Genomic DNA, 21,865 nt, shown 5'->3' on the forward strand with positions numbered 1-21,865 from the left:
CTCCTTGAAGGACATGCTACAGCTCTTCTTTGGATGTTGTGTGCCTGTTGTTACTTCTCTGTCAACATAATCCCATACTGCTTCAGTAATGCTGAGGTCTGTGATTGTTGTCATGCTGAAAAATGAAGTTGTTGTCTGTTAACCCTTTAAAGCCGGTCAGAGCGGGCACGCTCCGTTTTGCGTAACTATTTTTAAATCCCGATAGCACTGCAACCGTGTAAGCTAGCGCAATAATTTTTTTTGCATATGAAACCAGAGGAGTTGTACTTACATCTGATGCCATCAGCTTGTCCTCGGTCACGGTTTCCTTCCACATATAAAAACTGCATAAAAAGCGCTTGCAGCAACAAAAACATAATATTCCGGAAACACGCTTCGCCGATCCGATCAGCTGTTTGTAACACTTCCTATGTCCATCAGCGCGAACTATCGCATGTCCGCCATGACCTGCCCGAAACCGGAAGTGACGTCATTTTGCGGAAATGTAGTTTTTTACCATCAGGGCCTTGTGAGCCTATACTGGTGTTTTTAAAAGTTATGTTTGAGTTTATGACTTTCTGTGTCGTTTCTGGGATGCTGAGGACTCATATTGCACTGCTGGAAATTTAATTTAAATTTTGATGCATATGCTGTTTTGGGTTTTTTTTGCAAATTTGCATTATAATATTTATTTTCGTTTTTCCTGCAGTATATAAAAATTGGTGTATTTCAAAAATAAAACTATGAAGACACTTAAAATAAATTTCCTGTGGTGGGAAACTATTTTTGCAACTTTTTTGTATTTACAGTTTTGAGGGATAAACCTCTTAAATTTCTCTAAGTAGAAATATATGTTAAAAAAACAAAAACGAATTTAAATTTTTTTGTAGTTTATTGCACTTTTGCAATTTATGTAATTTCTATGCACCTAATGCAGACATATTATTAAAATTTGGGCTATAATGGTTGTATTGATGTATAGCAACTTCAAATGCTCCCAAAAATGGCTCCACAGCAGGTAAAAATATAATATAAGCTCTGGCAGACTTGGTTCTATGGCAGGTCTTAAAGGGTTAAACACTGTCCAGATTGTGTGGTGGATAAAAATTTGACTGTACTTTGTCACTTTCATAATTCCATTTGTTTAGATCAGATCATCTTCACACTGGCTGAAATGCAGCCCTGCACCATGACAGAACCGCAACCACAGCATAGTTTGGCAAAGCGCAACATTTTCTTCCTGTTTCCATTAGAGATGGGCCGATCCGATATTACTTATCGGTATCGGTCCGATACTGACCTAAATTACTGGATCGGATATCGGAGGGAAATAAAAAATGTAATCGATCCATTAAATATCAAAAAAGCACCTCACAAAACTTGCGACATGGCGTAACTCGGCTCATAACCGTAGCACGTCGGAGCAGTATGCGTCACGTGATAGAGCGGCTGTGGCGTGTGAGACCTGTCGGCGGTCTGGTTGAGCATTTCATCTCTGAGGAAGTTATCTCAGACAGAAGTAAAGCAAGTGTGTAAGTTCATCTCTGTTTGTAAAGCATTCCCACGTTAAGCTTAACAACCGATATATGGAGCGACTGCCTCTCTCTCCCTCCCTCTCCTGTTGCTACTTTAATCATGAAACTGATCAATGATCAGCTGATCGGCTTTTCTGTCGCGACTCTGTCTCTCTTGTTTGTTTTTGGCCCACTTTGCACCAGAAAGAGGAAACCAGCGGCTGAACAACAGCAGCACGTTTAAGCTTGATCAGCTGTTGTTAATGTATTTATTATTACTTTCTACACCAGGATCTTTTTCTACAGCTGACGGCTGGTAACTGTGCAGGGGTGGATCTAGCAAAGTTTAGCCAGGGGGGCCGATAGGGCATGAACAGGGAAAAGGGGGCACAAAGACATACTTTTCTTTCTTATTCTCATTTAAAATGTCGAGCTTTTAATAAATAATTATCTGAATCTTACATCCAAAGTTTTAATTTGATGTAAAATATACCCTAGTAAGCTATAGTACGTTTTCCTTTGGGAAGGTACCATCTGTGCAGTCTGCAATTCTGCAGAAGAAAGATGTTGAATCTATTTAATTATTCTTGGAAAATAATTTATTTCTGTGCATTTTTTTTTCACACTGCATCAAATTAAAGTTGATTACGTCGATTAAGCATCATGGGGTGGGGGGTGGTTCCTTTTTATTTATTTTTTTATTTTTGCTGGGAGTTTTAGAACCCTATTAGTTAGGTTGCTAACTCTTTAAAATACCAGAATAGGGAGGATGGAGCAGGTTTAAGTTTATTAGATTGATCAGTGTTGCTGAACTATGAAATATTTTGGGTGCAGTGTATTTTTTGCATACAGGTGTAACAGAATAGCTTTAGTGTTTGTTTTAACTTGAGTATGAACTTATACAAAATGCAGCAAGATATTAAAAAAACTGTTTTATTGATTAAAAAACACTATATCGGTTTCATATCGGTATCGGTTGATATCCAAATTGATGATATTGGTATCGGACATAGAAAAGTGGTATCGTGCCATCTCTAGTTTCCATACTTCAGTTAATCCATGCACTGTCTCAGTGGAAGAATATTTGTTAAGAAGCCATTCTGAAGGGCAGGTCTTTGCTGGATTTCTTCCAGTTTCTTTAGGATATAATTTTGAGATGCTATTCATCTGCTGTGGGTCGTTTTTAGTCCTTTTGTCCCCCTCTCTAGTTTTTTTAAAAACACAACTAACAGCTCTTTGGGATCTTTTTGATACTGCAAAAGACGATGTAATGCCTGTCAAACTGTGATTCAACTATAGAAATGAAAAATAAATTGGTTGGTTCTTTGCTAAGTTACCCATTAATCTGTTGTCTATTCGTCATTGTCAGACAGTTTTAAAGTGCATTACCTCTGCCTTTGTCCGTAGTAGCTTTTTGAATCCTATCAGGCACCTGTTTAAAAAACTGTCTTGAGGCAAAGTTTCTCCCCCTTTATGACCATTTAAAACATATAAACTCATTATTAACAATTGCAAAGAATAATAACCTGGCCTTGTCTGGAATTTCGCAACATTTAGAAGACAATAAGGAGTAGTCTCTATCAGACCAGTTGTTGCTTCTAGAAATAATCCCCTTGGATGAAGTGTGGGCTGGTGCCTTGGTAGCATGCTAAAAATGCAGGACATGACACAAGAATTAGAAAAAAAGCAGGGAGCACAATGTTCTGACAGTGTTGGTGTTCTTCTGGTTTCCTGCCAGTTCTCATGATCATTGCTGAGATCGACAACAGTGGCTTATAACTCTTCACATGTCAGCTCAAGATAACGCTGTTTGTACGAGTGAGCTGCCGTGGCTCAGTGTGTTCAGTGATTCCGACTTCCATGCACTAATAGGCCAGTCCATGTGAACTGCAGTTGCCAAGGGTGACTTCATTTGCAATGGTCTGCATACTTAATTATGCAGACAATGGACAGGCCTTTCCTCTGCCTGCCTCCCTCCAGTGCCTCCACTCAGAGAACACGCCACCTGCTCTCTGAGGACTTCAGTCAGAGACAAACGCAGTATAACCACATGACAGATGAAGATGGAGTGTGTTTGCAGTCGCTGCTGTTGATGATGTTTAATCTTTAGAAGGATCAACAAGTAAGAGTCAGTCAGACCAGGTCTCTATAGAGAATGAACCACAACGTCATACATCATGCTGTGATTTAATATATAAACAGCCTGTTTTGAAGTACAGCCTAGAAGTGACACAGAATAGAACAAACAGGAAGCTGAGTCACTCTTTGCAGCAAGACTTATCTGTGAAGGACGGCGACATATCACTCAATGTCTTACATCTTAATTGCAGTTTTTTTTCCAGTGGTGTGTGTGTGTGTGTGTGTGTGTGTGTGTGTGTGTGTGTGTGTGTGTGTGTGTGTGTGTGTGTGTGTTCAGATAAGATGCGATCTAGATGGTGGAATCAGTAATCACATAAATCCACATGCATGCCTGCAGCGTTTAAATCTGAAATTACCTTCAGTAATGTGACACCTATTGAATTCTCCAAATGCCATGATGGTTTCACGTCCTTACAGCGTTGTCTGAATCTGTACCGTCTTTTGTTTAGCTCAGGCCATTGAGCAGCGGCTGATGAAGATTGACCACACGGCCATCCACCCACACCTGCTGGACATGAAGATCGGTCAGGGGAAGTACGAGCAGGGGTTCTTCCCCAAACTGCAGACCGAAGTGCTCAACACAGGACCGAGCAATAACAAGTGAGTCAGCCTCCACTGTGGACAGATTTCACAGACGACAGCAGAAGCTTCAGGCTGTCTTTGTCAGAATACTCCAGTACAGTTTGAATGTAGGTTCAACAGAGATTGGTTAGATCAGGTTACACACATACAACTGAAAGCCCAGCTAGATGCACTCAGGTCCTATTTCCTTTTCTCCATTTTATTCGTGTGGCATTCCATAATCAGTGATACATAACAAGCAAAACTTCAAAAATGTTGACAAATCTGTTTGCACTGCTGAAAAATCTTTATAGAATAGTTTAATAGGATTGTTTTAAGCTGCTCGTAATAATATCATCAATGTTAAAATGCAGTTCAAATCAAAGAGAAAGTAAAACATAAAAAACTGTTGTGAATTAACTGCTTTACTGTTAAAGGCAAAGTTTACCTTAAATCTTAAAGTAACTTTATACAACTGATGTACTTTCTTCTCCCTTCAGTTTGACTCACAGGAGCACAGATAGTTAAAGGCTACGCAGTATATTCACAGCGTGTTTGTTCTGCAGGTGGTGTCACAAGGCAACAACAGCTCAGCGCAGAAAAGATCGCCACAGACAACAAACGGAACATCTAACCCTTGATAATGACCTGAAAGAGGTGAAAAACCATCCTTCTGACTGCTCCCTGGTCTCCACTGTTCTCTAACTCTCTCATCTTTATTTTCTGCTTATTGTTTTGTTCTGTTGTGTAACTACATTTATGTTTCCTTCTGTTTGAGCTTTCTTTGTTTGGTTTATGTTATGTTTATGCTACCTTCACTGTCTTCTTATGTTCCATTCTTTTGGCTCTGTCGTCTTCTATCTGGCTGTGTGTCCTGTTCCGGTCCGTCTGGGGTCGGGTTGTACCGCTCTTCCTCCTCGAGCAGGTGGAGGGCTGCCTGGTCCTACAGAATTCCATGGCATTTTGGGAGTGGGACAATGCATCCCCTCCTCCTGTCAAACCACCTAAAAAATCTGCTTCTGCTTCCTGCCTGGTATGTGCAGGAGATGCTTGTGTTTTGGATTCCCTCTCATAGCCTCCACCCTCACTTCCACCTACTTTTCCGAGGTTCCCACATTCTCTAAGGCACAATTCCTTGCTGAATAGTAAAAAATATAAAATTCTAAAGGAAAACAAGAATAAAACAAGCAAAATACAATCTTTTTGCATATCTGAGGGGTGTTTAGGCTCGGTGAGCTGCACAGTTAGCAAAGGCATATCTTCCAATTCTTTGTTTTGAATGTGCAGCAGTCAAAAATCCAGAGAGATTCACTTTTAAGGTACCGCAAGTAAATTTTTAGGTCCTTCAAGAGGAAAAAAGTTGCACTCATATGTAATTGTGTGTTTCAAAAAATTTACATTCTCATAAACTTGTGAGTGAATCCATCAGAAATATATTGGACCTGGCACCGAGTTATGGAAACCACCATGTTGCCCTCCTGTCTTGAACACAGCGGTCGAGATTCACCTAAATGCGTGTTATCGTTTCATGTATGTGTATGTATGTATCTACTATGTATGTATGTATGTCATCCTCTTCTGTCTTACCTGAAGCCTCGTCTCCTGACTGAAGTCCGGGCAATAACACAAAAACGTGCATACAGCAGACACCATAGCTAGAATTTTCCTCTTAAACTGGGATGGTAAAAAAAAAAACAGAATTAATTTAACTGCAATCTCCTGACATCTAGTGGTTAAGATTTTAGACACTGAACCTTTAATTTGAAAAAAAAAAAGGACATCAAATACATCATTGACAGTATTTCCATGTCATGTTCTCCTTTGAACACTTTAAATGTGAAACAGCAGCAGTGGGAAATCTTCTGTTTGTGAGAACAGTGATGTAAGAGCATGGATTTCTCATTTCTGCGAAGCACTCAGAGCTCATTATAGGAAACATTTTGAATTTGGTATGCCATGCTCCAGACTGAGTGATACTTCCTGCCAACACAGCCTTTCTTTTTACTCGCCTCCTGTGTCACACCCTTTAACTTAACTCACTTAAGTTCCTCGAAGTGTCTCACATGAACAAAATTACCATTAACAGTCACAGAACTACTAGAACAGGTTATTAACAGTGTATAAGGAAGGCACGTATTTGTGAGATTGTGCCAGGAGTGAGGATGCTTACCTCAACCTCTAATACGTGTTAACTGCAAACATTCATACAAAAGAATGACACTTTCAGTGCCTGTTATTTAAATCTCACTAAATATCTTCGTCTGCACTTCAGAAGTACATGCAGGAGGCCCGCAGCCTCGGGAAGAATCTGCGACAGCCTAAACTCTCCGACCTGTCGCCTGCCGTGATCGCCCAGACCAACTGGAAGTTTGTGGAAGGGTTGCTCAAGGAGTGTCGCATGAAGGTGAAACAGAACCCCAGCAATGCTTCTGCACTTGGAAATGACCCATGATTCTTGATTCTTGCATGCACTCATTCGCTGTCCTTCATTTACTGAAGTTATTACTGAAAACTGTAAATATATATACAGTTTATACTTCTCAGTTAAAGGGTTACTCTTTTAAACTTAATTATTGACATTTTGCATAAGTGTTTCCAGTTCATTACAGATTTTCTGATGCTTGTTTTAATCAGCTATCATGACCATAGTATTAAATTGCTGCTTATTACACATAAACTGCCACAGGAGTTTCCTGGTAGTCATTACTATTCTTTAAGTTTGTTTCCAAGGGTTTTTACCTGGTTATTAATATGTTATTAAATAGAAACGGGCAGTTTTGCATTTTGCAGCTCTGTTTCCTGTTTATAAACTACCATGGTGAATGAGTGGTAATAACTGTGAAATTACCACATTATTGCGTTCTATCAAAATGACTCCTGTAATGTTTAACGATGAACTGCAGTGTGTCGCATAGAGTACCTCCAAATCCATACTAGAGATGGACCGATCCGATATTACTTATCGGTATCGGTCCGATACTGACCTAAATTACTGGATCGGATATCGGAGGGAAATAAAAAATGTAATCGATCCATCAAATATCAAAAAAGCACCTCAAAAAACTTGCAACATGGCGTAACTCGGCTCATAACCGTAGCACATCGGAGCAGTATGCGTCACGTGATAGAGCGGCTGTGGCGTGTGAGACCTGTCGGTGGTCTGGTTGAGCATTTGGAGCCTCGCTACCAAACGAGCATTTTATCTCAGAGAAAGTTATCCCAGAGAGAAGTTAAGCAAGTGTGTAAGTTCATCTCTGAATGTTTGTAAAGCATTCCTGCGTTAAGCTTGACAACCGATATATGGAGCGACTGCCTCTCCCTCTCTCTCCTGCTGCCACTTCAATCAATGATCAGCTGATCGGCTTTTCTGTCACGAGTCCGTCTCTCTTGTTTGTTTTTGGCCCACTTTGCACCAGAAAGAGGAAACCAGCGGCTGAACAACAGCAGCACGTTTAAGCTTGATCAGCTGTTGTTAATGTATTTAATATTACTTTCTACTCCAGGATCTTTTTCTACGCAGCTGACGGCTGGTAACTGTGCAGGGGCGGATCTAGCAAAGTTTAGCCAGGGGGGCCGATAGGGCATGAACAGGGAAAAGGGGGCACAAAGACATACTTTTCTTTCTTATTCTCATTTAAAATGTCGAGCTTTTAATAAATAATTATCTGACATCCAAAGTTTTAATCTGATGTAAAATGTATAGAAGTCCATTACTGTATATAGTAACTGTTAAGTCTAATATACCCTAGTAAGCTGTAGCACTTTTTCCTTTGAGAAGGTACCATCTGTGCAGTCTGCAGTTCTGTAGAAGAAAGATGTTGAATCTATTTAATTATTGTGGAAAAATAATTGATTTCTGTGCATTTTTTTTCACACTGCATCGAATTAAAGTTGATTACGTCGATTAAGCATCATGAGGTGGAGGGTGGGGGGTGGTTCCCTATTTATAGTGTGTTTTTTATTGATTAAAAAACACACTATATCGGATTCGTATCGGCCGATATCCAAATTTATCGGTATATCAATATCGGTATCGGACATAACAAAGTGGTATCGTGCCATCTCTAACCCATACACATAAAAAGTTCCTCAACTATGACACAAATTCTCCACAATACAAAGCAAGGCTCTTCTACTCCAGTTTGCCCATTTAGCCATCATAAGAAATGATGAAGAGGCACGTCCATCCACAGAATGCAGTGGTTTTTAATATAACTGGAGGGTAGGTTGCATGGATGTGTCATATGCCTTGGATTTTAAGTATGTTCATAATATATCACAGTGATTCCTCTAATTGTATGTGGGTGTGTAGACCAAGCGTATGCTGGTGGAGAAGATGGGCCGCGAGGCGGTGGAGCTGGGTCATGGCGAGGCCAGCATCACTGGATTAGAGGAGAACACTCTGATCGCCAGTCTGTGTGACCTGCTAGAGAGAATCTGGAGCCACGGGCTGCAGGTCAAACAGGTCAGCACACACACTGAAGTAAAGATATATACAGTGCTGCACAAATGTTAGGTTTCTTCAACACGCTATAGATGTTGAGGTTCCTCCCTCTGTGTCTGTGTATAATGTGATGCCTCATCCATCGGTGCAATAACTGCTGTTATGTGTGTCATTTCTGTCCTCGGCTCTCTCATGCTGATCGTGATGTTTCAGGGGAAGTCTGCTCTGTGGTCTCATCTGCTGCACTATCAGGCCCGGGAGGAGATGCTGGCGCAGCAGGCTGACTCACCAGGTAACATACACGAACACACACGCAGTCGAAAGCCTCAGTCACATGTTAAAGCATCAACAAAAAATCCATCTCTCCTTGTAGCGCCTCGCTTTCTTGAGAGGAGGAAGTCTGATAGTTCCATAGCGATGCCTTCTCTGCGTGTGTCTCTCATTCAGGATATGAGGTATGACTTTGTTGTCCTTTGCACTGTCCAAGCCTCTTCTACAACAGGTAGACTAGAGTAACACTGTTTAGGTGTTCCTGTTAGTATTAAACATCATATTATATACAGTATACTCGCTGCACGTACTGTAAACAAGTAGTTTGTATGTCCGTGTTGGTGCATCTGTGAAAATGTATAAAATCTGTAAGTGAAGTTAAAGTAAATAACTTTTCCTTCATCTTAAAACCACAGCGTTATTCTTCTTCTCCGTCTGTCCCAGGCATATCCAGAGTATGTCAGAGATCAAGACGGACGTTGGCCGAGCCAGAGCCTGGATTCGCCTGTCCCTGGAAAAGAAGCTGCTCTCTCAGCATCTCAAACAGTTGCTGTCGCGACAAGCCTTAACCAAGTAAGCATTTTGGTGACTGAATCCCACCTTCATATTTACATGTCGTGCACTATTAAACATACATTTTGCAGTCGTTTTCACAGTAAGGGTTTGCATACAGTTAAAACACATGACACAAAGTTGTAGAAAACCCTCCGTTTTATACGATGTGGGAGAAAGTGGCTCTTTTTTGTGTGGCTTGATCATGCCACAGGGGGCAGCAGTGAGCACCCTGAGCCACACCAGTGCAGCACTGGGAGTATTTTTCTGCTGTATTCATTTACAGGAGGTAAAAGGTCCATCTGGCCAAATGACATTCCCACTTGACTTCCACACATCCATTTCTGAGTGAAGTATAACTGTAAGCTTCCCTGCACGCCTCCATTTTGCCCCTTCAAACAAAACAGAAGCGTTTCAGTTCATTGCTAGTTTCATGGTCGGGCTCTCTAATTGTTAATCTAGAAAGATAACGTTTTATTTTGTTGTTTAGTTATTAAGGGTGCAAAAACTGTCAAACTAAAAAGACTTTTGACATGGATGTTGATGAGGAGAGATGTGATGTACTTCGCTGTATCTGAACCTGACTTGACTGACCGCCACAGGAAGCTGTACAAACGTTACGCCTTCCTGCGCTGTGAGGAGGAGAAGGAGCAGTTCCTCTTCCATTTGCTCTCTCTCAATGCTGTTGACTACTTCTGCTTCACCAGTGTCTTCACCACCATCAGTGAGTTTTCCATCAGCTACACATAACCTCTGACCTCTGGCCACCCACAGCAATGCTTTTCTTGAACAAAAGAAACGTTTTAAGACGAGAAGCTTTAGGTGATTGGAAACAGCAAATTATGCTGTTAAATATGTCACATATCAATGTGTATTTTTATGAACTGTATATATACACTCACACATATAAACGTATATTGGAACTGAAATTGTGTGTCAGCAGCATTTCTATGAAAAGAGGTCGTGTTGTTGTTTATAATGAGGTCGTGTTGTTTATAATGGCATGACATCAAACTCCTGGAAAGCTCTTCAGCCCTCCTGCACCACCTACTGAAGCCTTACAGTAAAAATGTCAGTTACTTTATTCATAGAGCTACGGATCAATAGCTGACTGTGAAATTGTGAGGCTTTTTTTGTCTTTTTTGCAGTGATCCCATACCGAGTCGTCATCATCCCCATCAAGAAGCTGAGCAACGCTATGACCACATCCAATCCCTGGGTGTGCGTCTCAGGGGAACTGGGAGACTCGGGCATCATGCAGATCCCCAAGAACGTATTAGAAATGACCTTTGATGTGAGTACTGTGACCTTTGACCTCCCACAAGTTGATCATGCTGTCAGCCACTCTGATGTTGTGTGCAGGCATTGAGTTTGTGTTTTCTATGTTTCACTCCTTTGTCAAACATCACATGGTGCACTGCAGCTTATTTAAAGCCACAGTAATCAAAAATCAGTGTTTCTTAAAGGTGCTGTAAAGAGAATAGTTCATCCCAGAAGTCTCGGGACAAGGCTCCAAAACATGAAGTGATATGTAAAATGCTTCTTGCCTTGGCTTCAGCATTTCTTGAATAGGCAATATTGGACTGGAGAGTTAGTTCCCATAACTTCTGGAGAATTTCTCCTGCTCTGTGTCCACGTTGCACGAGTTTTGCAGTTTTAAGAACTAAGGTTGGGCGAGTGGATGAATGCATCGACCATCGACGATAGGCCGAGCCTTTCGCCGATCATTTTTACAAGAGCCATTCATTTATTCGCCCATGAGTACGTTTGCTAATAATTTTGGTTGAACCCAGTAGAAGGAGCCAATGGAAAAAAAAAATAACACTGTTTTAACGGCACTGCCTTCCATCTGCAGGCACATGCAGCCTCCTCAGAGTGCGCCCAAATTCAGCCATTCATTTCCTCAAACTCATGTTAAAAAAAACAAAAACTTTATTATATTATTTACATTTTAAAAACCCACAATGGAGGGAGGGAAACAAAGAAACTGGCTTCTTTTCCCCATTGTAACTGTGTTTACAGGTCGTTCCAGTGTTTATCCGTCTTACACACCCGACCAAACAACAAATACAAAATGAAACACAAAAGTAAGTTAAAAATAAAAATGTCTCCTCCAGCTAACATAAAAATAAATCTTTGATGTAACGTTAAGTCTTTTGTGCGATTTGGTGCATCTTAAATAAATGAATAATCCAAAAAGTAGCTATAATAACTCTGAAACAAACAAGAAAAGAAAGTAAAATATTCGCTGCAAACAAAACGTATAAATTCACATAAAAGTCGCCTGCGCGAGTTTATCGCCCATCCTGACTAAGAAGCATTTAAAGCTGCTGTTTTAGTTCTAAAAGTGAACCAGTTGTGGTGAATTTCAGCAGCATCTGCCATCACATTCACAGCAGTCTACTTCCTAAGCCCTAAACAATTCTCCTTTTACCTCAAGAAATTTTCCATCAAGCAAGATCGATTATGAAGTGATGTAGGTGATGTGAAGACTGCCCTCTAGTTGCACTTCTATGCAGTGCACTGCAATAAATCAATTTTGTTTTACAGTGTCAAATCATGCAAGTAGGATTTCTGTGAGCCAAGCCTAGTTTGCATGCATGAGTGAGTTTTATTGTCCTTTCTTTGTGTCTTAACGTATGTTTCCATCTCCCTCAGTCTGCTTTCAGGCCTCACACGCACATCTCTGCCATATTCAAGGTTAGACAAAGCCCTTGCTCTACAGCTCCATCTCCCACCATCAAGCGTATCCCTTTGAAATGCTTGCTTTTCTTTTCTGTGTTTGACTTGCTCAAAGTTGCTCCTTTACCCTGCGTACATGAGTGCTGACTGAAGTTGTGCTCTGTGTGTCTTTGCTGGAGCTATTAGGAAAATATGCTGAAGGAAATGTAAAAAATAAATAAAAAGTAAAACGTTTGTGCCCAAATAACTGAATTAACCAGAGACAGACAAGTATATCATGCACAGTAATGAAAGAGAGTAGGATCTGATATTGTATTGATTAACTAGTTGCTCTCTGTGTTCAGTGTCAGAACCTGGGGAAGCTCACCACGGTGCAGCTGGGTCACGATAATGCCGGCCTCCTGGCTAAATGGTTGGTGGACTGTGTGATGGTGCGGAACGAGATCACAGGACACACCTACAGGCGAGTAGAGGACCTGTCTTTGTTCTGTTGTTGTTACTCATTTAGTAAACTTCCCTCACATGCTTTTCTGTGCAGCCAAATTAGATTGTTGTAGACCTCAGACAACATTACGACCAATAAGAGTGCAGCTAGCAGCCGATAACCGTCCTGTCATGAGTGTAACTGCTGGCGCACGCGTGTCACACTCTGGGCATTTAATAGTTTGCTGTTTCTCGGCAGTTTTGATGAATTTAAAATGAAAATTAATAAAGTGTTTTTTGTTGTTAGTGAGTTAAAAAAGGCATATTCATTCAGCATTATATTATATTATAGAGACATTTGTTAAATTAACTGGAATGTGTGGCTCACTGACAATATTGGAGGTCAATTTTGTTTGTATAACCCAATCGGAGAAAATATTAAATTGTTTGTTTCTCATAACGTCAAAAAGCAGACAAGAAAAGAAACAAGACACTGAAAAATACAAAATATAAAACATACGAAAGACAAAGAGAGAAGATCAGAGCGGAGACGTGTGGAGAAAGAACAAACCGATATACGGATGGAAAACGCGTAGATTTCGCCCGCCTGTGTGTCTGAACCACATTTAGTACATCACCCTCTGATGCACACCAAGTGCTAGTTAGTAGGAACCATTCTGCGTGTTTGTTGATAGCAAGTCAAATATAAAATATCTCCCCTGAAAATCAGAAGAACAAATAGAACGATGCCAACAGATGTAGAGCGTTGATGTGTAACCTCAGCACCTTGTTGTCCATCAGGTTCCCCTGCGGTCGATGGCTCGGTAAGGGTGTGGATGACGGCAGCCTGGAAAGGGTCCTAATCGGGGAATTAGTGTTGCCCAGCGGAGAGGATGATTCTGCAAGGGCCTGCCGTACACCCCCGCTACAGCGTTCACCTTCCCAGGGCAGACACATCAGCATCACATCGCTCACCGGACGAGATACCAGTCAGTAACTGTCAGCGTTCTCACACAACAGGAAATCTCTAATACTGAGAATGAAATGTTTTCATTTCCTGACAGGTTTTGCCGCACTTTCTGATATTTGAAGTGCAGGATTTTAAATAGATTTTATCCACAGTAGGAACAAAAGATGGTCTGTGTGCAATTACTCAGTCATCCACTACCTCACTAAACACTTTCAGAAGGCTCTATCGATGTTTTCGTTATTTTAGAGCTTTTATGTGCAATGAATCTCATAATATCATCAAAATAAGACTGCCAGGCTTCCATTAAATGCTTTTTTAAAAACCCTTTCTGCAGTAGTTTTTTGGAAACTTTAAGGCATATCAACTTCTATAATAATAATGATAATCTCTTTATTAAGCTGCCAGGAACTCAATTATATGGGTAATTCTTAAAGTGTGGTTTAAAGCTCAGACTTCCATTGCAGCTCAAAAATGCAGCGTTTCCAGGAAGGATGGTAGCTACAGACATTAGCTGTTGCTACCTCAGGCTGTCAGGGTTCAGAGGTCTGTAGCAGTCTGTACTGATGCAGATGTTTTCCCCATTCTAGAGCTGAATTCAGCACAAATCCAAGAGGGGATTGGGGAGGCAGTGAACAACATCATCAAACACTTCCACAAACCAGAGAAAGAGGTCAGTGACTTTCAGCACTCTGAAATCCTTTTCTAATGAGTGCGTGCCTTATAGCTTAACTACTGCTATGCTGTCTGTGAATTCTGAGTAGTGTGGGTTCTGTTTTCCTGTTTCCATCAGGGAGTGCATTCATTATGTGTCCATAAGTAAAGTTGTGCTTTGACCATAGAAAGTCTGAAAGAGTGATGATCTTTCAAGTTGTAGTCATTTCTCTTCAGTGACAGTCTGTCACAGCACATTGTTGAATCGAATTTTAGAGGTACTCCAACGTTCATGGGAATAGTGTAATTAGCAAAAAGTGTTAAGCCACTTAGATGACAGGGTGCCAAGTTACCTGCCCACACAAGCAAGCTTCGTTACATGTGTGTACTAAGTAACAGACAAAGTAACAGCGTCACTTGCTAAATGTCAAACTTCTTACATTGTATCAACATTTGCTTTTGTGCATTGACGTGTTGATGTGTGTTGCACAGAGAGGCAGTCTGACTGTTCTGCTGTGTGGCGAGAATAGCTTGGTCGCGGCTCTGGAACAGTTCTTCCATCACGGCTTCAAATCTGCCAGGCTCTTCCAGAAGACTGTGTTTGTGTGGGACTTTGTGGGTGAGTGTGAAGAGACGGCACGCTCTGCTGCTGATGAGGAAAACTGTTCAGTTTGGCCCATGGCAGAAAATCAAGGGCTAAACTGTGTTACAATGTGTACTGGTTTTACTGGATTAAAGAAAAAATGTGGAATACCTTTTTATTCATGTGTCATGGTTTTTATACATGTTTGTAGAGGATTATACAACATTTACAATTATTTTTGTGTAATCTGGGCTTTCAAATGAATTTGTAACATAGCCTTCAGCCTAGTGTTCTCAGTTTGTTGAGCTGTTACACAACAGTAGAGCGCTTTAAGTAAGCTGATATGGTGTGTGATGCTCCTCTAAAACCCTACAGAGAAGGCTGTTGCCTACATGGAGTCAGCTGACCAGGTGGGAGACCTTCAGGAGACCACTGAGGCCATGAAGATGACCTGTCAGTCACTCTGTCATTACTTCAATGCGATCAACTCCACCTCCAGAAACATCGGCAAGGACGGAAAGTTCCAGTTGTTAGTCTGCCTCGGAGCCAGGTCAGTGTGGAGACAACGAATTAATGTAAATTATGTTGTGAGCTGTGATGGAAGCTGTTCCTGCGCAGGTGTGGGCTCTGATAGCATCTTTTGATATGTGATTATTCGATCAGAAATTTGACATATTAAAAACATGTCACGATTGTGGTCAGAAGTTTTCATTTGTCTTGGATTTCCTCTAGGGCAGGGGAGACAGGACAAAATAAATGCTCACTGTCGAGGCGAGTGCTGTGTGGCTGGCAGCAAATGCAGGACTCTCAGACGTCAAGAGTGAAACTCTAATAGCAGCTTTCATTCAAACAAAAAAAGTAAAACCTCAAACTAGATATTAAACTGGACTCAAGAACTAAATACTAAGAAACATGAACTAAGCTTTAGTCATGAACACAGACAGGAAACCACCAGCATGGTGAGGGTACGCCACGACACAAAGCAAAGAAAACACAGGGCTTAAATACACACCAGAGTGATCAGAGTGGGAAATGGGAGGGAAACACAGCTGGGATTAACTAGCCAGAACGAGACAAAGCAAGCAAAACTAGATACATTGACATGAGACGAGGGACCGCCAAAATAAAACAGGTATAACAAAGATGTGGACTTGACACTGAGACAGAGAGACATGGCTGACCGGGAAGACAGAGGGAACACGAGGACGAGTGTGACAAGACGAGGAACACGAGACAGCCTAATGACAGAAACCAAAACCATAGGACTAAAAATATAACACAGCAGAACCAAAACCCACGAATTACAATAATTAAAGAATATAACTAAAGCACACAAACACTGAGTCACAGGCCACAGGTGACACTTGGCTTGTTTTCTTTTTTCCTTTGTTTCTCTTCACTGTGGCAGAAGTTAATGATAATTAAATGCAAAGTGGTGTATAAATACATGGTGAGTGAAGAAGGAAGGCACAATGTATCATGGGAAGCCCCTAGGAGCCTAGGCCTAGTGCAGCATAATTAAAGAAGGGTCACCTGATACAGCCCCAACTACAACCTTCATGAGAAAGGAAAGTTTTAAGCTTAATCTAAGTAGAAAACCTGCTTTTCTCCTGAATCCAAACTGAAAGCTGAGGGTTCTGCCTCCCATTCTACTTTTAATGCCCTAGGAACTAAAAGAAATCCCACAGTCTAAGCGCAAAGTGCTCCTTTGAGATGATATAGTACTTTGAGCCAGGGAGCCGATCCTCTTCATTGGGCATAGATCCTAGAAGGAACCTTCAGTGGATTCTGCACATTCCCAGTCACCAGAGCCTTCAGTGGGTCCTGCACAGGCTGAACATGAGCAGCCAGAAGCTGAGCCAGAGGGTCCCATGTTGTCTGAGCCAGATGGCTGCTACTTTCAAAACTAGCAGATTGTTGTGCTTCACCATCAGTTGCTTTAAATTCAGCTACCAGCTCGGCTTTCCCTCAGCCGTTAGTCTCCCGGCCTTTCTCCTTGTCTTCGGCCTCCTCCCAAGCATTGCTGGCCTCCTGTTGGGCCACCAGATGGCCTCTGCCGTAGCTGCTGCTTCCCTGTCTTGCCTCACCATCGCTGGCCAAGTCATCTCTGGTAGTCCACCGTCTTCATTGCTGGGCTCCTGTTCTGTCTTCTTATGGACAGCCTGCTCTCAAGACTGCTAAGGGTTTCATTTGTTCTCCAGAGGGGCTTCAACTTGTCTTCTTCTGGCCTCTTTCCCAAGTCTCTGTCTTCATTGCCGGCCCTGTGTTGAGCCTCCGGATATTCCACCTGTCATGCTTCATCTCAATACCAGACCCAGTAATCCACATTGCTTATCTTTTTAGTCCTGTTGAAAATCTGCAGTCTCACCACTGATTAACATTTAAGTCGATTTAACTCTTACTACGTTTAACTGACACAGACTGTTTACTTACATATTGTTCATAGCATAAGCACACACATTTACTATACACTACACATATTAAATTGTCTGTCTCATTATTACAGTTAATAAAACTAAAGCTAACACTACTGTCGGTATGCAGAAAAACATTGTTCACTGAAATTAAAATTAAACTGGACTCTTGAATAAGACTAAACCAAATCATATTGTGCGTTCAACTAAAACCAAACTAAACAATAATTAGGAGATGTCCTTGGGTTGAGTCTCTGTCAGTGTGGTCAGGATTGTCACCTCAGCAATGGGAGGCTTTGTGTAGCAACTCAAACTGAAGCTAATTCAGTTCAGTTGTGTTTATATAGCAACAGTCACCTCGAGGCGCTTTATCTTGTGACATAATGCTACAATAATGAATAAAAATAATCAAACCAAACTGAAACTAACATTTTTTAAAAACTAAATTGAATTAAAAATTGAAATTTAAAATGCGATAAACTGTGAAGTTTTAATAATTCTGATCACTGTTGGCCCCACAGAGACCGCCTGCTGCCCCAGTGGCTCCCCCTGCTCGTGGAATGTCCAGTGATCCTGCAGATGTATGAGGACACAGCAATGCTCAGAGACCCTTCCACTCTCAATACCCTTATTAGCGTCCTTGAGACACTGCACGACTTCTCCATCACACTGGAAGCCTCACTGGTCAAAGGCATCAACCTTTAGCTCCACAGGACTCTGGTTAATTTTCTGTCCTCCTCTTCAGTTCACTCTGTCCGTCTAACTGTTAGCTCCTTGGCCTTGTGATTAGATGGATGATAAGGTTTGGAGGACATTAAATTGAAAGGACAATTTGGAAACCAAAGCAATAAGTTCCACATGTTCTCATGTTGCTTGATTCTTCATGAGAGACGTTAAAATTTGTGGGTGACCCATGAGCTTGCATGCAGTATTTCCACTCTTCCTGTGAATTTCAAAGACTATTTAAACAAAAGATCAGACCAAGGATCTGTAGTTTTTTACTTGATGAACTAATGCTGTTCATCACAGTGCACAGGTTTCTGCAGACATATCAGCTTTTAGAAGCACTTCCTGCCTTCCATGTATTTGTTATTTCAGTACACTTGGAAAATGACTGTTTGGCTTCCTGCTCACATTAAACTCAAGCTGCAAGTCAAAAATCTGTTCCAAAAAGACTTTTGCAAAGCAGTTATTCACTGTCATGTTTGAGGGAACTACTTTTTTATATTCCCAAAAACTGTTCATCTGGACGTAGCGGTGGCCAAGCGTACGACTGAAGAAGTCACTTGGATGAGTGACGAAACGTCCAGATGAACAGAATCCACTTTTTGGGATTTCCTTACCTTGATGATTGAGCATGAAAATACTTTCTATATTGTTTTTGCTTTAAGGTCTTTTCTAGGCTGCAGGATTGTCGTTGCTGATATGAATCACAGCATCTTTCTGCCTTATTGATTCTCTTAGTGTACTGAAATATGGCTGCTTGGAAGAAAAACAAAAAATTGAGTGCATGCTGAAATGACAGCATAGAGACATAGCTGTAGCAGCAGACATGTAACAGCTGTGTGTAGCATAGCCCCCTTCAGTTGGTACGAGTAGATGCATTATCTTACCTGTAACTGTTGGTTATAGTAGCATCAACCTAACTGTTGTTAGCGTGAGCAACAATGCTTTTGTGCACGGAAAGAGTACGATGCCATGAAGAGACTGAGCTGAGGGATCACTGACACAATGACAGACTCAGTGTTAAGAGTTTAACCTGTGGCTAACATTCCTACCTACATTATACATCTATGTCTCACTTCACAAATGTGCGCATGTAAGATCAGGTTTTAAGGCTGTGTGCCTTACAAACACAATTACACCATCTGCCTACACACAAATTCATGTAGGATTTCTTGCCAGTTTGCCAGTTTCAACAACTAAATAACAGCTAAACTGTAACATACAGGCTCATCTAAGAATGAAAAATGAATTTCAGCTGATTTATGCCTTTTCCTTGAAACCAGCGTGTGTGGGCCAAAAGTGTGAACTCCTACACTATGGAGATACCTGACACATTAACAATATACGACAGAAATTAATTCAAGTATAACATTAATGAATTAAAGTCCTGGCAGTTATTAAACTTTTCCACAAAACAACAAAACGGTTCTTTCAAAAACAATAATCAGTATACACAGTTCAGCTTTTTACTGCATTCAAATCAAACATCAGGAATAAGCTGAAATTTTAGAACGTTTACTTCACAAAATGACGTTTCTATAAACAAGACTGAGTGTAATAGCACCCATTTGTCACCAATTAGCATAGGAAGTGAGAAGTAGCAGGTTTATGGTCTTAACAACTTTCATGCTTGTGTGTGTGTCATGATTCCCGTAAAGTCCCACTTCAAGCCAGTCACAGGTTACGTTTTTAGTCCCTGTGTAACAGCCGCAGTAGCACTGGCTGTTTATACACTGTTTAAAATCTAGATTTTATTTTTTGTAATAAAGCAAACTAGCCTATGCTAAGCTAAATGTTCTTTAATTGTTTAAAGGGGTTTTTATGTAAACTGCAGACTTGGCATAAATGGATGAATTTCACAATTAGAATTGTTAACCTTGTTTTCTGTGGTCCATAAATGTGTCATGAAGGGACGCGCCATATTTGTGTTTCACCTCCTCTAAATGCGCTCAAAATGTAAATATGTTTGGCAGCAGAGAGTAAAATGTTTGGAAATGTGTATCTTGGGCAGATGTCCTATCTTTGAACTTTTGCAGCATTAGCAGTTTTGTGTTGCCTGTTGCTAAATGGATACTTTCAGGTGTACATATTGTCAACGCACGCTGTCATTTAAGCTGTATTCATGTGGCACTCTAATGGATTACAAATAGCAGGGGAGTTTATCTGCTTTGTTACGACAAAATGTGGACACGGTTGCATTTCTGCTGTTTCCAGAACGGAGTATGTGATGGGCATCCTGCCTTCCTGTGTTTTTAATTTATATTGACTTTGACTGGCTGACAGCAGCACTGGTGTTTTATGGTGGACAAACCTGTGGAGTAAGTCGATGCGTCCTAAGCACCTTTAAAGTAACCACTATTTCTCCTTCATGTGCCCCTGCTGATTAACCTGTGGGACTATTGACAGCTCCAAAGCACAGACATGGATTCCTCCACCTCTTCCTGGACGTCTTTATGTACGGACTATTTTTCTGGCAGCACCAGAAACGACGTGTGGAAGATGACCATCCACCCTAGTAGTCACACTTCATGCCAGCGTTGGGACTGACTGCTCTCTACTGATATTTATTGTTCCTCAATAAAACACCGAAGTCTAAGATGTGTGTGTGTGACATGTATAATTTTGAAATATAATAATATTATAAAATAAAATATATTTCATGCCAGGAAGTCACCACTTTTAGACTCAGTTGCTTGCTAATCTTGAGCAAAGTTTTAGTAGAGGTTACACTGGCTGTTGCTTATTTTGTTTTGCATGTGTATTGCTTATTGGTTAAATAAAGTATTTATCTCATGTCAGTCAAAAATGTTGCTACAAATACTCTTTGTAACAGCTGAAATTCTAATCTTGTTATCCTGTTGTAACTAATGAATTTCTCCTTTGGAGGAGTAGAGTTTTTCTTTTCAGTTTCACAGATAGTTATATAACACATGCAGTGCTTTACCTGCTTGCAAGAGAGAGACTCATTAGAGATCATGTTTAAAAATTCTAATTTTATTTGTCACACACACAGTCATACACAGTACGATATGCAGTGAAATGCTTACACAACTGCTCGTGACCTAAAGAAAAAAAGAAAAGGCTATGAATAGGATAGGAAATAAATCCATCCATCCATCCATCTTCATCCGCTTTGTCCGGGGCCGGGTCGCGGGGTCAGCAGCCTAAGCAAAGAGGCCCAGACCTCCCTCTCCCCAGCCACCTCCTCCAGCTTATCCGGGGGAATACCAAGGCGTTCCCAGGCCAGCCGAGACATATAATCTCTCCAGCGTGTCCTGGGTCTTCCCCGGGGCCTCCTCCCGGTAGGACATGCCTGGAACACCTCACCCAGGAGGCGCCCAGGGGGCATCCTTGTCAGATGCCCGAACCACCTCAGCTGGCTCCTTTCGATGTGGAGCAGCAGCTGCTCTACTCTGAGCCCCTCCCGGATGGCCGACCTTCTCACCCTATCTCTAAGGGAGAGGCCAGCCACCCTTGGGAGGAAGCTCATTTCTGCCGCTTGTATCCGCGATCTCGTTCTTTCGGTCACTACCCACAGCTCGTGGCCATAGGTGAGGGTAGGGACGTAGATCGACCGGTAAGTTGAGAGCTTCGCTTTTACACTCAGCTCCCTCTTCACCACGACGGACTGGTGCAGCGTCCGCATTACTGCAGCTGCAGCCCCAATCCGTCTGTCGATCTCCGGCTCCCTTCTCCCATCACTCGCGAACAAGACCCCGAGATACTTGAACTCCTCCACTTGTGGCAGGAACTCATCCCCGACCCGGAGTGGGCACTCCACCCTTTTCCGGCTGAGAACCATGGCCTCAGATTTGGAGGTGCTGATCCTCATTCCCGCTGCTTCACACTCGGCTGCGAACCGTTCCAGTGCGAGCTGGAGGCCTTCACCCGATGAAGCCAACAGAACCACATCATCTGCAAAAATCAGAGATGAGATTCTGAGGCCACCAAAGCGAA

The 21,865-nt window shown here is 41.6% G+C and overlaps 1 protein-coding gene across 8 annotated transcripts in view; it reads left to right on the top strand.

The window, feature by feature from the left end:
• Positions 1–18,468, top strand: part of LOC113009543 (DENN domain-containing protein 5B-like) — a 78,699-nt gene extending 60,231 nt beyond the window's left edge. For 2 of the 8 annotated variants that reach the window (XM_026147905.1, XM_026147907.1), the window contains 17 exons: positions 4,082–4,232; positions 4,760–4,850; positions 5,119–5,226; positions 6,466–6,597; positions 8,506–8,658; positions 8,851–8,929; positions 9,011–9,092; positions 9,352–9,480; positions 10,062–10,183; positions 10,608–10,753; positions 12,118–12,159; positions 12,486–12,604; positions 13,366–13,553; positions 14,122–14,204; positions 14,678–14,804; positions 15,144–15,318; positions 17,704–18,468. In XM_026147905.1, coding sequence (XP_026003690.1) covers positions 4,082–4,232; positions 4,760–4,850; positions 5,119–5,226; positions 6,466–6,597; positions 8,506–8,658; positions 8,851–8,929; positions 9,011–9,092; positions 9,352–9,480; positions 10,062–10,183; positions 10,608–10,753; positions 12,118–12,159; positions 12,486–12,604; positions 13,366–13,553; positions 14,122–14,204; positions 14,678–14,804; positions 15,144–15,318; positions 17,704–17,887 — 2,111 coding nt within the window. In that variant the 3' untranslated portion in view covers positions 17,888–18,468. Of the gene's footprint in view, positions 1–4,081; positions 4,233–4,759; positions 4,851–5,118; positions 5,227–6,465; positions 6,598–8,505; positions 8,659–8,850; positions 8,930–9,010; positions 9,093–9,351; positions 9,481–10,061; positions 10,184–10,607; positions 10,754–11,481; positions 11,547–12,117; positions 12,160–12,485; positions 12,605–13,365; positions 13,554–14,121; positions 14,205–14,677; positions 14,805–15,143; positions 15,319–17,703 lie in introns of those variants that run through there. The other 6 variants (XM_026147908.1, XM_026147910.1, XM_026147909.1 and 3 more) reach the window with 4 other exon arrangements.
• Positions 18,469–21,865: the final 3,397 nt, after the last annotated feature.

Source organism: Astatotilapia calliptera, chromosome 17 (genome assembly GCF_900246225.1).
Source record: "Astatotilapia calliptera chromosome 17, fAstCal1.2, whole genome shotgun sequence".
Lineage (NCBI taxonomy): Eukaryota > Metazoa > Chordata > Actinopteri > Cichliformes > Cichlidae > Astatotilapia > Astatotilapia calliptera.